The 12807-nt window shown below is 48.1% G+C and overlaps 1 protein-coding gene across 5 annotated transcripts in view; it reads right to left on the bottom strand.

Moving 5' to 3' along the window:
- The window catches only part of daam2 (dishevelled associated activator of morphogenesis 2), a 397560-nt gene that overhangs the window by 98261 nt on the left and 286492 nt on the right, over positions 1-12807 (bottom strand). For all 5 annotated transcript variants that reach the window (XM_070885703.1, XM_070885707.1, XM_070885704.1 and 2 more), the window contains exon 15: positions 1204-1311. In XM_070885703.1, the coding sequence (XP_070741804.1) occupies positions 1204-1311 (108 nt within the window). The remainder of the gene's footprint in view (positions 1-1203; positions 1312-12807) is intronic.

The following is a 12807-nucleotide window of genomic DNA, read 5'->3' as shown; positions in this document are numbered from 1 at the left end:
AGAAGCAGAGGAAAATGGCTGCCTTATATGGATCTTTCTGCATGCACAGTACCAGACGCCTGAAAGTGTGATGCAACCAGTCAACTCGCTCTCAGACAACTGCTCCCTCACAGAACAAGGACCCCGGCAATCTCATGTTTTAACTGTTAGGCTGCCGACAGATCCAAGGAAACTCCTTTCTCCCCAGGACTGACAGGTTTGCGGATTAGGCGTTAAAGTGCTAAGAAAAGCACAGTATTGAAGCTACTCAAATATCAGGAATATTTTAGTAATTTTAATATCACATCAGTTACACAGGGAGGTAGATCAAGAGGGCACAGGTTTAGGGTACTTGAAGCTTAAATAGAGAGATGGTACATTTGGTATTCTGGAAAATTCAGATCAAATGGGCTAGAGGGCCTTCTTCATCCAAACCCATCTTATGAACCCTAATCAAAGGGCAGTCATAAGAGGACTGCCCATCTTTCTTTCATAGACTTGGGGCGAGGAATGTAAAATTCCTGGAGACAGGAACCACCCTTTCCATGCAGGATATTACAACAACACTCATACCCATTTCACAATTGGGTATACCAGGGCCGACTTCAAATAAATCCATGCTCAAGGGAATTACTCAGCAGTAGATATTTGGCAGTAAGGACATTTAAACTAGGAATCCCTCTGGTTAAAACCTAATAACCTACTCCCGCGCACATGAGCCCTGTCCTTCAGCAGTCACTGTCAGCACATGCAATCCGGGCAACTCAACCAACCTGTCTGAATCAAGGGCAATCATAGAATGGGACAGCAGAGAAGGGAGGCCATTCGGCCCATTGGGCCTGTGTGGCTCTTTGAAAGAGTGATCCAATTAGTTCCCCTGCAATTTTTTCTCCTTCAAATATTTATCCAATTACCTTTTTAAAGTTACTATTGAATTTGCTTCCACCACCCTTTCAGGCAGTGCATTTCAATTCATAACAACATCCTGCGTAAAAAAAAATGCTCCTCATCTCACCTCTGGTTCTTTTGCCGAATACTTTAAATCTGTGTGCTCTGGTTACTGACTCTCCTGCCACGAGAAACAGTTTCTCCTTATTCACTCTACCAAAACCTGTCATGATTTGCCAAAGACCATTTATTGAACGTACTCTGCATTGAATGAAATTCCTGATACTTGCTCTTTCTATCTCACTGGTTCAATGCAAATGGAGAGAGAGAGCCTACCTGCTGCCTCTGGTAGGCCGAGAACATCTTCTCGAAATCTTCTAGGTCGAGCGTGTTGAAGGCTCGGAGGTCGTCTATCTCATTCCAAACGGTGCCTCCAATTCTGTTCTGCAAGAGTCCAGACCACAGAAATACAGATGAGGTCACGGAGACTGTGCACGTCTGAGGTCAGGGAAGCTGATACTGAAAGAGTCATCAGTGAAACGGCAGTAACCATGCTGAGTCAGCACAATACAATGCAGGCTTTCAAGGAGTGATGCAGCTCGATGTAGGCTTCCGGATAAAAGAGTTCCTCAGATTGCAATTCATTTCCAAATTTCACAAGTACACTTTTACTGTTTACAACTGACATTTCTGCGCTATTTTCTTACAAACAGCGTGCCCACGTGAAAATGTTCTCTCCAGCACTTTAGGTGGCAACCTGTCTAATCTAAATGTGTGCACTAAAATAGCAGAAATCAGAATTTGACATGTTCAGAACATAACAGCACCAACAGCCATTTCCAGTCTGTAGCATTGTGTTTTGTACCATAACATCAGCTCCTCGGCGACTCCCTAGCGGAAAGTGTGTGTGGGGTCGTGCGATAAGAGCCAGATCGGAATTGGGATCGGCCGTGATGCCCGCCACAATTCAGTTGTAAACGTGAAGAATGGTCGCCAGAGGGAGGCAGGTGTCACAGCAGCCCGGCCAGTGTTTTCAGCAAGTGAGGGGACGAAAATCAGTAAAAAGAAAAGAACGGTCTTTTCTGTAATGGTCCCGTTGACAGTGTCATGTCTGGTTATTATCTCAGATCAAACCACTGCAACTACTGCAGGAAACTATACACTCAAATCCTGATAAATGCAGAGCCCCACAATGCCAAGACAAATGTTATGCTTGGAGCAGGACAGCTAGACTTTGCAGACAAAAATAGCCCATTTACAAATTCCTGCCCACACAACTCATTTAATCATTCATTCAGCACTTCAATCTAAACAGAAACAGGGAGTCGTTTTTGAGAGGGGGAAAAAAAATAAGGTTGCACACCAGGGGGGGAGAAATTGGGCTCCTTTGCGCCTCCCGTTAGTGCCTCCGGGGGGGGGGGGCGATAACAGGACGCAAATGGGTTTGCGACCGGACGCGGCGAGATCAGCGACTCCCGCTAAATTCGCCGGGAGTATTGCGGCGGCGGTACAGTACTACACCCCGATCTCCTCCGCCCGGAGATCGTGACGTCATCGTCGTGCGCATCGCTACAGGAGGCGTGCTTCGGCCGGCCGGCCGGCCGTTACCGAGGCGATGCTTAAAGGCAAGATTGCCGACGTAAGTTAAAAAAACAAAATGACCTTCTCTCTTGCAGCTTTTTTCGCGGGTTCCTGCCCGCGATCGATCAGCGCAACATTCTGCTCGAGTGCCGGGCTGATCGGGCGGCATCGAGGCTGTTGTCTTGGAGAAAGTAAGTTTTTTTGTTCTTTGCGGAGCCTGCAGCGATGGGCCTTCTCTTTAAGGGAGGGAAGGAGCTTTTCAACGCGGCATCGCTGTACGGCCCAGTGTGCTGCGCTGCTCCACTCACCGCCCAGCCTGCTGCCGACTGCGTTCCAGGAAGGAAGTGGTGCGTCTGATTTAGCGCTCCACTTCCTTCCTGGAGCGCAAATGCTGAATTTTTTAAAAGTTTGAACCCATGAGCGCCTGGTGCTAATTTTACAAACTTTTAAAAGTTAGCTCCCAAATTTCTCCTCCGGGGGTTGCCCAAAGGATGAAATCTGGCAGAACGTCTGGCTACACTGGGGTCAAGTTTCGGCCTGAGTTGCTCCCAATTTTTTTGGAGCATCTAGTTTCGAATGGAGTATCTTAGAAATTGCAATCCTCGGCCTTTCGTTTGCTCCAGTTCTAGTGAGTTAGAATCGTTTCATTTTAGAACAGATTTTCTTTTCAAAAGGGGACGTGTCCGGCCACTTACGCCTGTTTTGCAAGTTTAGGCAGCAAAAACTTACTCCAAACTAACTTAGAATGGAGTAAGTGTAGATTTTTGTACGCTCAGAAAAACCTTGCCTACATTTGGAAATCAGGCGCATGGAACGAAAGATGGAGGGGGGGAGGGGGGGGTAGGGGGGAGGGGGGGGGTAGGGGGGAGGGGGGGGGTAGGGGGAAGGGGTGTTTGTAAACATTAAACACTTCACTTTTACAAATAAAGAGCCATCAACAATAATAAATGATAAATAAATCAATAAATCAATCCAAATAAATTAAAAAATTAAAAATGTAAAAAAAATTAAAAATCACTCAATAAATAAAAAAATATTTCTACTCACCTACTGCAGCACCAGGGAGAAGAGGGGGGTGGGAGGGGGAAGAGAAGATGGGGGGGGGGGGGGGGGAGAGAGAGAAGACGATGAAGAAGAAGCCCCGCACGCAGCTGATGCCGGGCTGTTGCTGCCGCCGCCGACTCTTCAGGCAAGGCCCGCCCCAGCGAGATGCGGGTAGGTGGGCCCCGCCAACGACGAGGAAGCCGGGCCATGCCGCGGACTTCGGGCGGGTCCCGCATGCAGCCGATGCCGGGCTGCCGACGTCTCTTCGGGCGGGCGCCCGCCCTCAGCGAGAGGCCGGGCGGGCTAGGGGCGACGTCCCTTCGGCCTGGGATAGGGTTGTCGCCCCGGAGACAGGACGCCGGCAGCTACTGCGCACACGTGCAGCTGCCGGCACTGTTTTCGGAGCCGGGCTGTAGCTCCGCCCCCAGCAGCTCCTGCTGCGCCGCGCCGAGGTGGAAATGGGACTACAGCTATCTGAGAATCGCGAGGTAAGTATTCGGCGCAATTTCTGTTCGATAAATTAGGCGGGCCTCTCCGATGTGCGCCGTTCTAGCGGGCGGCCGAAACTTGAGCCCATTGAGTGTGCCAAACAATTGGTAACTGACATCCAGATTGGATTTGCGGTGAAGCATTTTAAAACAGGTGGGGATTTAGTGCCTTGGAGGTGTACACAAAGGAAGTGAATGTAATATGGGAAGGCAGGACACCAGGAATCCATACAGTGGGAGGTGATGAGAAGAAAGGCATTTGCATTTTAAAAAGCACATCATTGTGTGTCAGCTCAGTGGGTTGCACTCTCGCCTCTGGTTCAGAAGGTGGTGGGTTGAAGGCCCACTCCAGGAACTTGAGCACTTAATTCAGACTGACATGCCAGTTTAGTACTGAGGGAGTGCTGCACTGTCGGAGGTGCCGACTTTAGGATGAAACGTGGAGCCGAGGCCCCGTCTGCTCTCTCAGATCGACATAAAAAATCCCATGGCACTATTTTGAAGAACAGCAGGAAAGATCTCCCTGGTGTCCTGGCCAATACTTATCCCTCAACCAACTCTCAAAAACAGATTATCGAGTCAGTATCACAGTGCTGTGTGTGGAATCTTGCTGTGCTCAAGTTGGCTGCTGAGTTTCCTATATTACAAAAGAACTACATTTCAAAAAGTACCTCCTTGGTTATAAAGTGTTTGGGACGTCCTGAAAGGTGTTACATAAATGCAAGTCTTTCTGTGGCTCCAAGAAACACTTCATGTACAATGAATTCCCATGAATGACCATTCTGAGTCATTTTCTTTCTGTTAGCCAATGCTTCAGCCACTTTGTGCACATGCTGGTCCCACAAACAGCAGGGTTCATGGATTAATGTCCCATCCAAGAGACAACAGCTCCCACAATGCAGCATTCCCTCAGTACCACATCCTAGATTATGCTCTCAGGAGCCAAACTGTGGCTTAATCTCACAACAGTCTGCTCCAGAGGAAAGAGTGCTACCAACTGAGCCGAGTTGAATTTAGTCCACTTATATTCTATACACTGGAACAAATGGAATATGTGTCCAGCTTTGATTTGTACAACACTCGACAAGCTCAACAAAATCTTCAGGTAGAACACTTCACCAGTAAATTTCATAGTGGTTCTACCAATGGTCTGCCATAACTTCAGTGGGAGATTGGTGAAAACTCCAGAGAAACGGGGTAAGTGATGTCCCAATGCGACAATGTGCAAATGTGCCAATATGTGTTCCCATGTGACAGTGTCCCAGTGTGAGAGTGTCCCAGTGTGACAGTGTGACAGCATAACAGTGTCCCAGTGTGACAGTGCCCCAGTGTTCCAGTGTGACAGTGTCCCAGTGTGACAGTGTCCCAGTATCCCAGTGTGACAGTGTCTCAGTGTGACCGTGTCCCAGTGTGACAGTGTCCCAGTGTCCCAGTGTGACAGTGTCCCAGTGTGACCGTGCCCCAGTGTTCCAATGTGACAGTGTCCCAGCGTGACAGTGTCCCAGCGTGACAGTGTTCCAGTGTGAAAGTGACCCAGTGTTCCAGTGTGACAGTGTCCCAGTGTCCCAGTGTTCCAATGTGACAGTGCCTCAGTGTGACAGTGTGACCGTGTCCCAATGTGACAGTGTCCCAGTGTGACAGTGTCAGTGTCCCAGTGTGAATGTCCCAGTGTGACAGTGTCCCAGTATTCCAGTATGACAGTGTGACAGTGTCTCAGTGTGACCATGTCCCAGTGTGACAGTACCCAGTGTGACAGTGTCCCAGTGTGACCGTGTCCCAGTGTGACAGTGTCCCAGTGTCCCAGTGTGACAGTGTCCCAGTGTGACCGTGCCCCAGTGTTCCAATGTGACAGTGTCCCAGCGTGACAGTGTCCCAGCGTGACAGTGTTCCAGTGTGAAAGTGACCCAGTGTTCCAGTGTGACAGTGTCCCAGTGTCCCAGTGTTCCAATGTGACAGTGCCTCAGTGTGACAGTGTGACCGTGTCCCAATGTGACAGTGTCCCAGTGTGACAGTGTCAGTGTCCCAGTGTGAATGTCCCAGTGTGACAGTGTCCCAGTATTCCAGTATGACAGTGTGACAGTGTCTCAGTGTGACCATGTCCCAGTGTGACAGTACCCAGTGTGACAGTGTCCCAGTGTGACAGTGTCCCAGTGTGACAGTGTCCAGTGTCCCAGCGTGACAGTGTCCCAGTGTGACCGTGTCCCAGTGTGACAGTGTTCCAGTATGACAGTGTCCCAGTATGACCGTTTCTCAGTGTGACCGTGTCCCAGTGTGACAGTGCCCCAGTGTGACAGTGCCCCAGTGTGACAGTGTCCAATGTGACAGTGTCCCAGTGTTCCAGTGTGACAGTGTCTCAGTGTGACCATGTCCCAGTGTGAGTGTCCAGTGTGACAGTGTGACAGTGTCCCAGTGTGACAATGTCCCAGTGTTCCAGTGTGACCGTGTTCCAGTGTGACAGTGTCCCAGTGTGACAGTGTCCCAGTGTGACAGTGTCCCATGTGACCGTGTCCCAGTGTCCCAGTGTGACCGTGTCTCAGTGTGACAGTGTCCCAGTGTGACCGTGTCCCAGTGTGACCGTGTCCCAGTGTGACTGTGCCCCAGTGTGACCGTGTCCCAGTGTCCCAGTGTAATAGTATCCCAGTGCGGATGCAATGTCACGCTATCCCAATAATGCAGTGTCCGAATGTGTCATATGTTGCAATGGCTCGGCATAGTTAGCACAAAACAACTTTGGCAATCGGCCATATTTCCTTTTGGCATTCAGAGGAAGTGGCTGGCAGTTATCTATGGTTAGTTGCCTGGACAATATCTCTGTCAAAGGCTGATGCATAACACAGCAACAGTAACATCAACCTACAAATGGCGCTGTGCGATTTCAGTGTATGAACACTTAATCCAATCAGTGAAGTTGCTTGGACTTTAATGGTGCTTTCAACCTGTTCAAAAAAAAGTATATTAAAGACTCCTTTAAAACAGTAGAAAAAGTAATTTCATAAAAATAACCCGAGGGTTTGCACACTCAACGCTCAGTGTTGCTTCTAAGCTCTATGGGTTAGGGGATAATCAAGTTACAAATATAAATAAGCATTTGAAGAATTGCAGGAGCTGCATCATATTCCCTCCCTACAAGAAATATTGCAGATAAGCGGGGCAACAGCCCAGGTTACACATCATACCTCTCTCTAAAATATAATTATCAAGTGATAAGTATTTAGGTGTATCAGAAAGGAGCGAGGGACCAACGGGATTCAATTGAATTCTCAGTTTATTTAATCCCTTGTCCCTGTAGCAGCTCACTGTATAAACAGCCAGTATGCTGGCTACCCTGGCCTCAATCCATGTTAAAGTCTCATTGTTTTCAGAGGCAGTTTGTGCATTCCTGCTGTAATCTGAATTTAATTTCCCTTCTGTAACTGATGTTTCAGGCACTGTGATAGACAATGACTTCTGCAGCCAGCACTCAATATAACGAGAAGCAATTTAACCTGGAAAACTGCAAGTTCAGCTGCAATACATTACAGTACAAACTGTCACTCAGAAACTGAGATGAACTCTTCACCCTTTTTACCTATTTCATATCCTCCCACTATCTTGCTAACCATGTAACCCTCTTTTCTCAAACAGGCTATTTAAAGGCCACACAATGTGAGGAAGAGGGCAGGACAGTCCCCTGGTAGTAGTAAGCTCCCTTCAGGCATCTATTTACAAACCATCTGAACCCCTCGATTAGATTCCTGTCTGTAATCACTCCCAGGTATCCATTATTCTATATATTAACCACCTGAACCCCTCAATTAGATTCCAGTCTGTAATCACTCCCAGGTATCCATTATTCTATATATTAACCACCTGAACCCCTTGATTAGATTCCAGTCTGTAATCACTCCCAGGTATCCATTATTCTATATATTAACCACCTGAACCCCTTGATTAGATTCCTGTCTGTAATCACTCCCAGGTATCCATTATTCTATATATTAACCACCTGAACCCCTCAATTAGATTCCAGTCTGTAATCACTCCCAGGTATCCATTATTCTATATATTAACCACCTGAACCCCTCGATTAGATTCCTGTCTGTAATCACTCCCAGGTATCCATTATTCTATATTTAGACCATATGATCCCCTCGATTAGATTTCTATGCTATAACCACTGCTCCTGATCCACATCTAGTAACCCCAGGGTTAACTGGAGAGCGGATATATTTCATTGCGGAGTGCCATTCATAGCGCACTCGTGCTGATTGTAAATCTTTCCCTGCACTTGTCTGGGGGGCTGCAAGAATGGATGGAGTTTATGACCACTGGCTGGACCTTTTAATGGCAAGAAAATGGTCTGTGCTGAGGGAGTGAAAAATGTTGGGTTTCCTGTCATTTTAAAGTGATGGGCCCAAAAGGGATAGACCATCTATTATACTCAGAGTGCAGCCAACAGAGTGTTGGACCGCGATCAGCTGGCTCTTGTTTAACTCAAGGCAAGGTGTAGACAGCCTTCCCAACCTTTTCTGATTCCTCTGAGAATTCTGCCTGTGCTGGAAAAGAGATTTTTCTCTTCCTGTCCAACGAACAGACAACTAACCCTTTGGCTATGTGTCGCATCCTTCATTAGAGTTTCTCCTTTTTCTTTTGTTGTGTTTGCTTTCCAATTTCATTTAATTTCTTGGGAGGGGAGCCATTTCTCAGTGTCAGGGGATTAGTGTTCTGGAGTGCCTCCTCTCCGTCTCTATTTTTAGTCCCATTGTTGGTGTCAAGACATTGTAGCTCGAGTTAACATGCAGAGTAAATCTCCCTCTACATTGCCCATTACACACTCCCAGGCCACGTACAGCTCAAGTCAGACAGATCGAGGTGCATCATGTCAACAGCACAGAAACAGGTAATTCAGTCCAACTGGTCCGTGCCGATGTTTATGCTCCACACGAGCTTCGTCCAACCCAATCAACATAATCTTCTATTCCTTTCTCCTTTATGTGTTTATCTAGCTTCCCCTTAAAGACACCTATGCTACTCGCCACAACTACTTCTTGTGATAATGAGTTCCACATTCTTGACATAGTAAAGCTCTTTCCGTAAGAGCTCCATCAAGACCTGGCGGGTTCCGTACATCAGAGGGTAAAGGTGGAGCAAATCTCTTTCTACATCGCCCCCATCTGCAATCCCAGGTCATGTACAGCAGAGCTGCACAGTAGAACTCCCTTCACGACATCCATAATACATTCCCACATGTGCATCTGCGCAAATACAGAGGCTGAATTCCAGGACATAGTCGATGTATTTACTGAGGCGTACGAAAGCATAGGCCTTACGCTAAACACCCGTAAGACAAAAGTCCTCAACCAGCCTGTCCTCGCCGCACAGCACTGCCCCCCAGTCATCAAGATCCATGGCGCGTCCCTGGACAACGTGAACCATTTCCTGTACCTCGGGAGCCTATTATCAACAAGAGCAGACATTGACAACGAGATTCAACACCACCTCCAGTGCGCCAGTGGAGCCATCGGCTGCCTGAGGAAAAGAGTGTTTGAAGACCAGGCCCTCAAAACTGCCACCAAGCTCATGGTCTACAGGGCTGTAGTGATACCCGCCCTCTTGTATGGCTCAGAGACATGGACCATGTATAGTAGACACCTCAAGTCACTGGAGAAATACCATCAACGATGTCTCCCCAAGATCCTACAAATCCCCTGGAGAGACAGGTGCACCAACATTAATGTCCTCGACCAGGCCAACATCCCCAGCATTGAAGCACTGACCACATTCGACCAGCTCCGCTGGGCAGGCCACATCATTCGCATGCCAGACACGAGACTCCCAAAGCAAGCACTCTACTCGGAACTCCTTCATGGCAAACGAGCCAAATGTGGGCAGAGGAAACGTTACAGGGATACCCTCAAAGCCTGACTGAAAAAGTGCAACATCCCCACTGACACCTGGGAGTCCTTGGCCAAAGTCCGCCCTAAGTGGAGAAAGTGCATCCGGGAGGGCGCTGAGCACCTCGAGTCTCATCGCCGAGAGCATGCAGAAATCAAGCGCAGGCAGCGGAAAGAGAGTGCGGCAAACCAGTCCCACCCACCCTTTTCCTCAATGACTATCTGTCCCACCTGTGACTGGGACTGTGGTTCTCGTATTGGACTGTTCAGCCACCTAAGGACTCATTTTTAAGAGTGAAAGCAAGTCTTCCTCGATTCCGAGGGACTGCCTATGATGATGATATGATGATGAATACATTCCCAGTGTGTACAGTCAGCTAAGATGCCGAGACTAACTCCCTCTACATTGCACATCAAACATTCCTAGTTATGAACAGCATGGGTGAAATGCAGATTAAAGCTACCTTTATATTGCCCTTCCAACACTACAGCGCAGATCACGCAGTGATTAACGTAGAGTGAAACTCCATCAACACTCCACCAGGAATGTAGCTTAACCGCCACCTTCACACAGAGTTCCCCCACTGCACGTGTGCGATATTACCATTTCCCACACCAGCCGCCTGCTGACCTCTCAGAATGAATGGTGGTTTTGGTCTGCGGACTTGTACCCATTGGAAAATGGATGGCGACTATTCAAGCCCATTTCATTTAGGACCCTTACTGGAACATAAGAACATAAGAAATAGGAGCTGGAGTAAGCCATTTGGCCTTTTGAGCCTGCTCCGCCATTCACCAAGACCATGGATGATCTTCTATCTCAATTCCACCTTCTGGCACCATCCCCATATCCTTTGATTCCCTTAGTTCCCCAAAAATCTAACAACCTCTGTCTTGAATATAATCAACGACTGAGCATCCACAGCTCTCTTGGGTAGAGAATTCCAAAGATTCACAACCCTTTGAGTGAAGAGATTTCTCCTCATCTCAGACCTAAGTGGCGAACTCCTTATTCTGAGACTGTGACCCCGTGTTCTAGATTCCCCAGCCAGGGGAAACATTTTCTCAGCATTAACCCTGTCAAGCCCCTTAAGAATGTTATTTGTTTCAATTAGATCACCTCTCATTCTTCTAAATTCTAGGGAAGAGAGGCCTAGTCTACTCAATCGCTCCTCTTAGGGCAATCCCCTCATCCCAGGAATCAGTCTGGTGAACCTTTGTTGCACTCACTCGAAGGCAAGTTTGTCTTTCCTTAGGTAAAGAGACCAGAACTGTACACAGTGCTCCAGGTATGGCCTCAGCAATGCCCTGTATAATTGTAGTAAGACTTCTTTACTGTTATACTCTAATCCCTTTGTAACAAAAGCTAACAAACCTTTTGCTTTCCTAATTGCTTGTTGTCCCTGCATGTTAACTTTCTACAAGGACATCCAGGTCCCTCTAACTGCAAACATTTCCCAGTCTCTCGCCATTCCACAAATATTCTGCTTCTTTCGTTTTTCCCACCAAAGTGGATAACTCACTGCTGTCACCGAGAGGAGATTTCAACCGTAACACCCGAGGCTGGATTAGAACGGCAGGATTTTGAACTTGCACATTCCAGCGGGAGGCTTTGGGCAATTCTAACTGCTGGGCCTCACCTTCACGCCGCCGGTGCAATGGTGGGTCTCAGAGGGTGCAAAGCAGAAGCTAACTAATATGTCCTTACTATACAGTATAAATGCACATGAGGCCCATACTTGAGAGAAGGTTACTCTGTGACCAGTAACCTTTATTCCAGCACTAAAGTGGAGAAGATGGGTGGAGCTTCCCCTTTTATATCTGAAAGTCCAGGTTAGGAGTGTCTCCCACAAGTTCACCACCTAGTGGTCAGTGTTCTCACGGTGTACAACTTAGGTCAGTTTATACATGGATTACAATGATAGTTGAATACATGACATCACCTCCCCTCCCCAAAAGTCTTATTGGGATCACAGGTTAAGTCTCTCTGGTGGTTTACGCTCCCTTGTAGAGCGCCTGAGTTGGGGCTCCGGTTGTTGGGCGCTGGCCTGAGTGTCTGCTGTTTGTGGTGCCTCAGCCTGTCCGGACTGCCCACAGTGACTGGGCTCTCCTCCACTCGGTTCCGGTGTTCGGTCACCTGTGGTGGAGTGAACTGTACATCGTGTTCTTCCTCTGCTTCTTCTATGGGGTTGCTGAACCTCCTTTTTGTTTGATCCACGTGTTTGCGGCACATTTGTCCATTGGTAAGTTTAACTACTAGAATCCTATTCCCCTCTTTGGCAATCACAGTATCTGCGAGCCATTTGGACCCTGCAGAGTAGTTGAGGACAAAGACAGGGTCATTGACATCAATACATCGTGCCCTCGCATTCCGTCATGGTAGTCACAATGTGACCGGTGCCTACTCTCAACAATTTCTTTCATGGTGGGGTGTATAAGGGATAACCTGGTTTTGAGCGTCCTTTTCATTACCAGCTCTGCGGGTGGAACCCCTGTGAATGAGTGTGGTCGGGATCTATTGGCCAACAGGAGGCGTGATAAGCGGCTTTGTAGGGAACCCTCTTGGATTCTGAGCATCCCCTGTTTGATTATCTGCACTGCTCGTTCTGCCTGGCCGTTTGAGGCCGGCTTGAACGGTGCCGTTCTGACATGGTTGATACCATTTCCTGCCATGAAGTCCTGGAATTCAATGCTTGTCGCTGACCAAGATGTCCGGTAGACCATGGGCGGCGAACATTGCCCGTAGACTTTCTACCGTGGCCGATGATGTGCTTGAATTGAGAATGTCACACTCGATCCATTTGGAGTAGGTGTCTACTACAACCAAAAACATTTTTCGCATGAAAGGACCTGCATAGTCCACATGGATGCGTGACCATGGCTTGGCGGGCCAGGACCAGGGGCTAAGGGGGGCTTCCCTGGGCACATTGCCCAGCTGGGCACACGTGTTGCAC

The sequence above is a fragment of the Pristiophorus japonicus genome, chromosome 7 (genome assembly GCF_044704955.1).
Source record: "Pristiophorus japonicus isolate sPriJap1 chromosome 7, sPriJap1.hap1, whole genome shotgun sequence".
Classification (NCBI taxonomy): domain Eukaryota; kingdom Metazoa; phylum Chordata; class Chondrichthyes; family Pristiophoridae; genus Pristiophorus; species Pristiophorus japonicus.
Note: the sequence above shows the minus strand (reverse complement) of the source record. Positions and strands in the feature narration are given on the sequence as shown.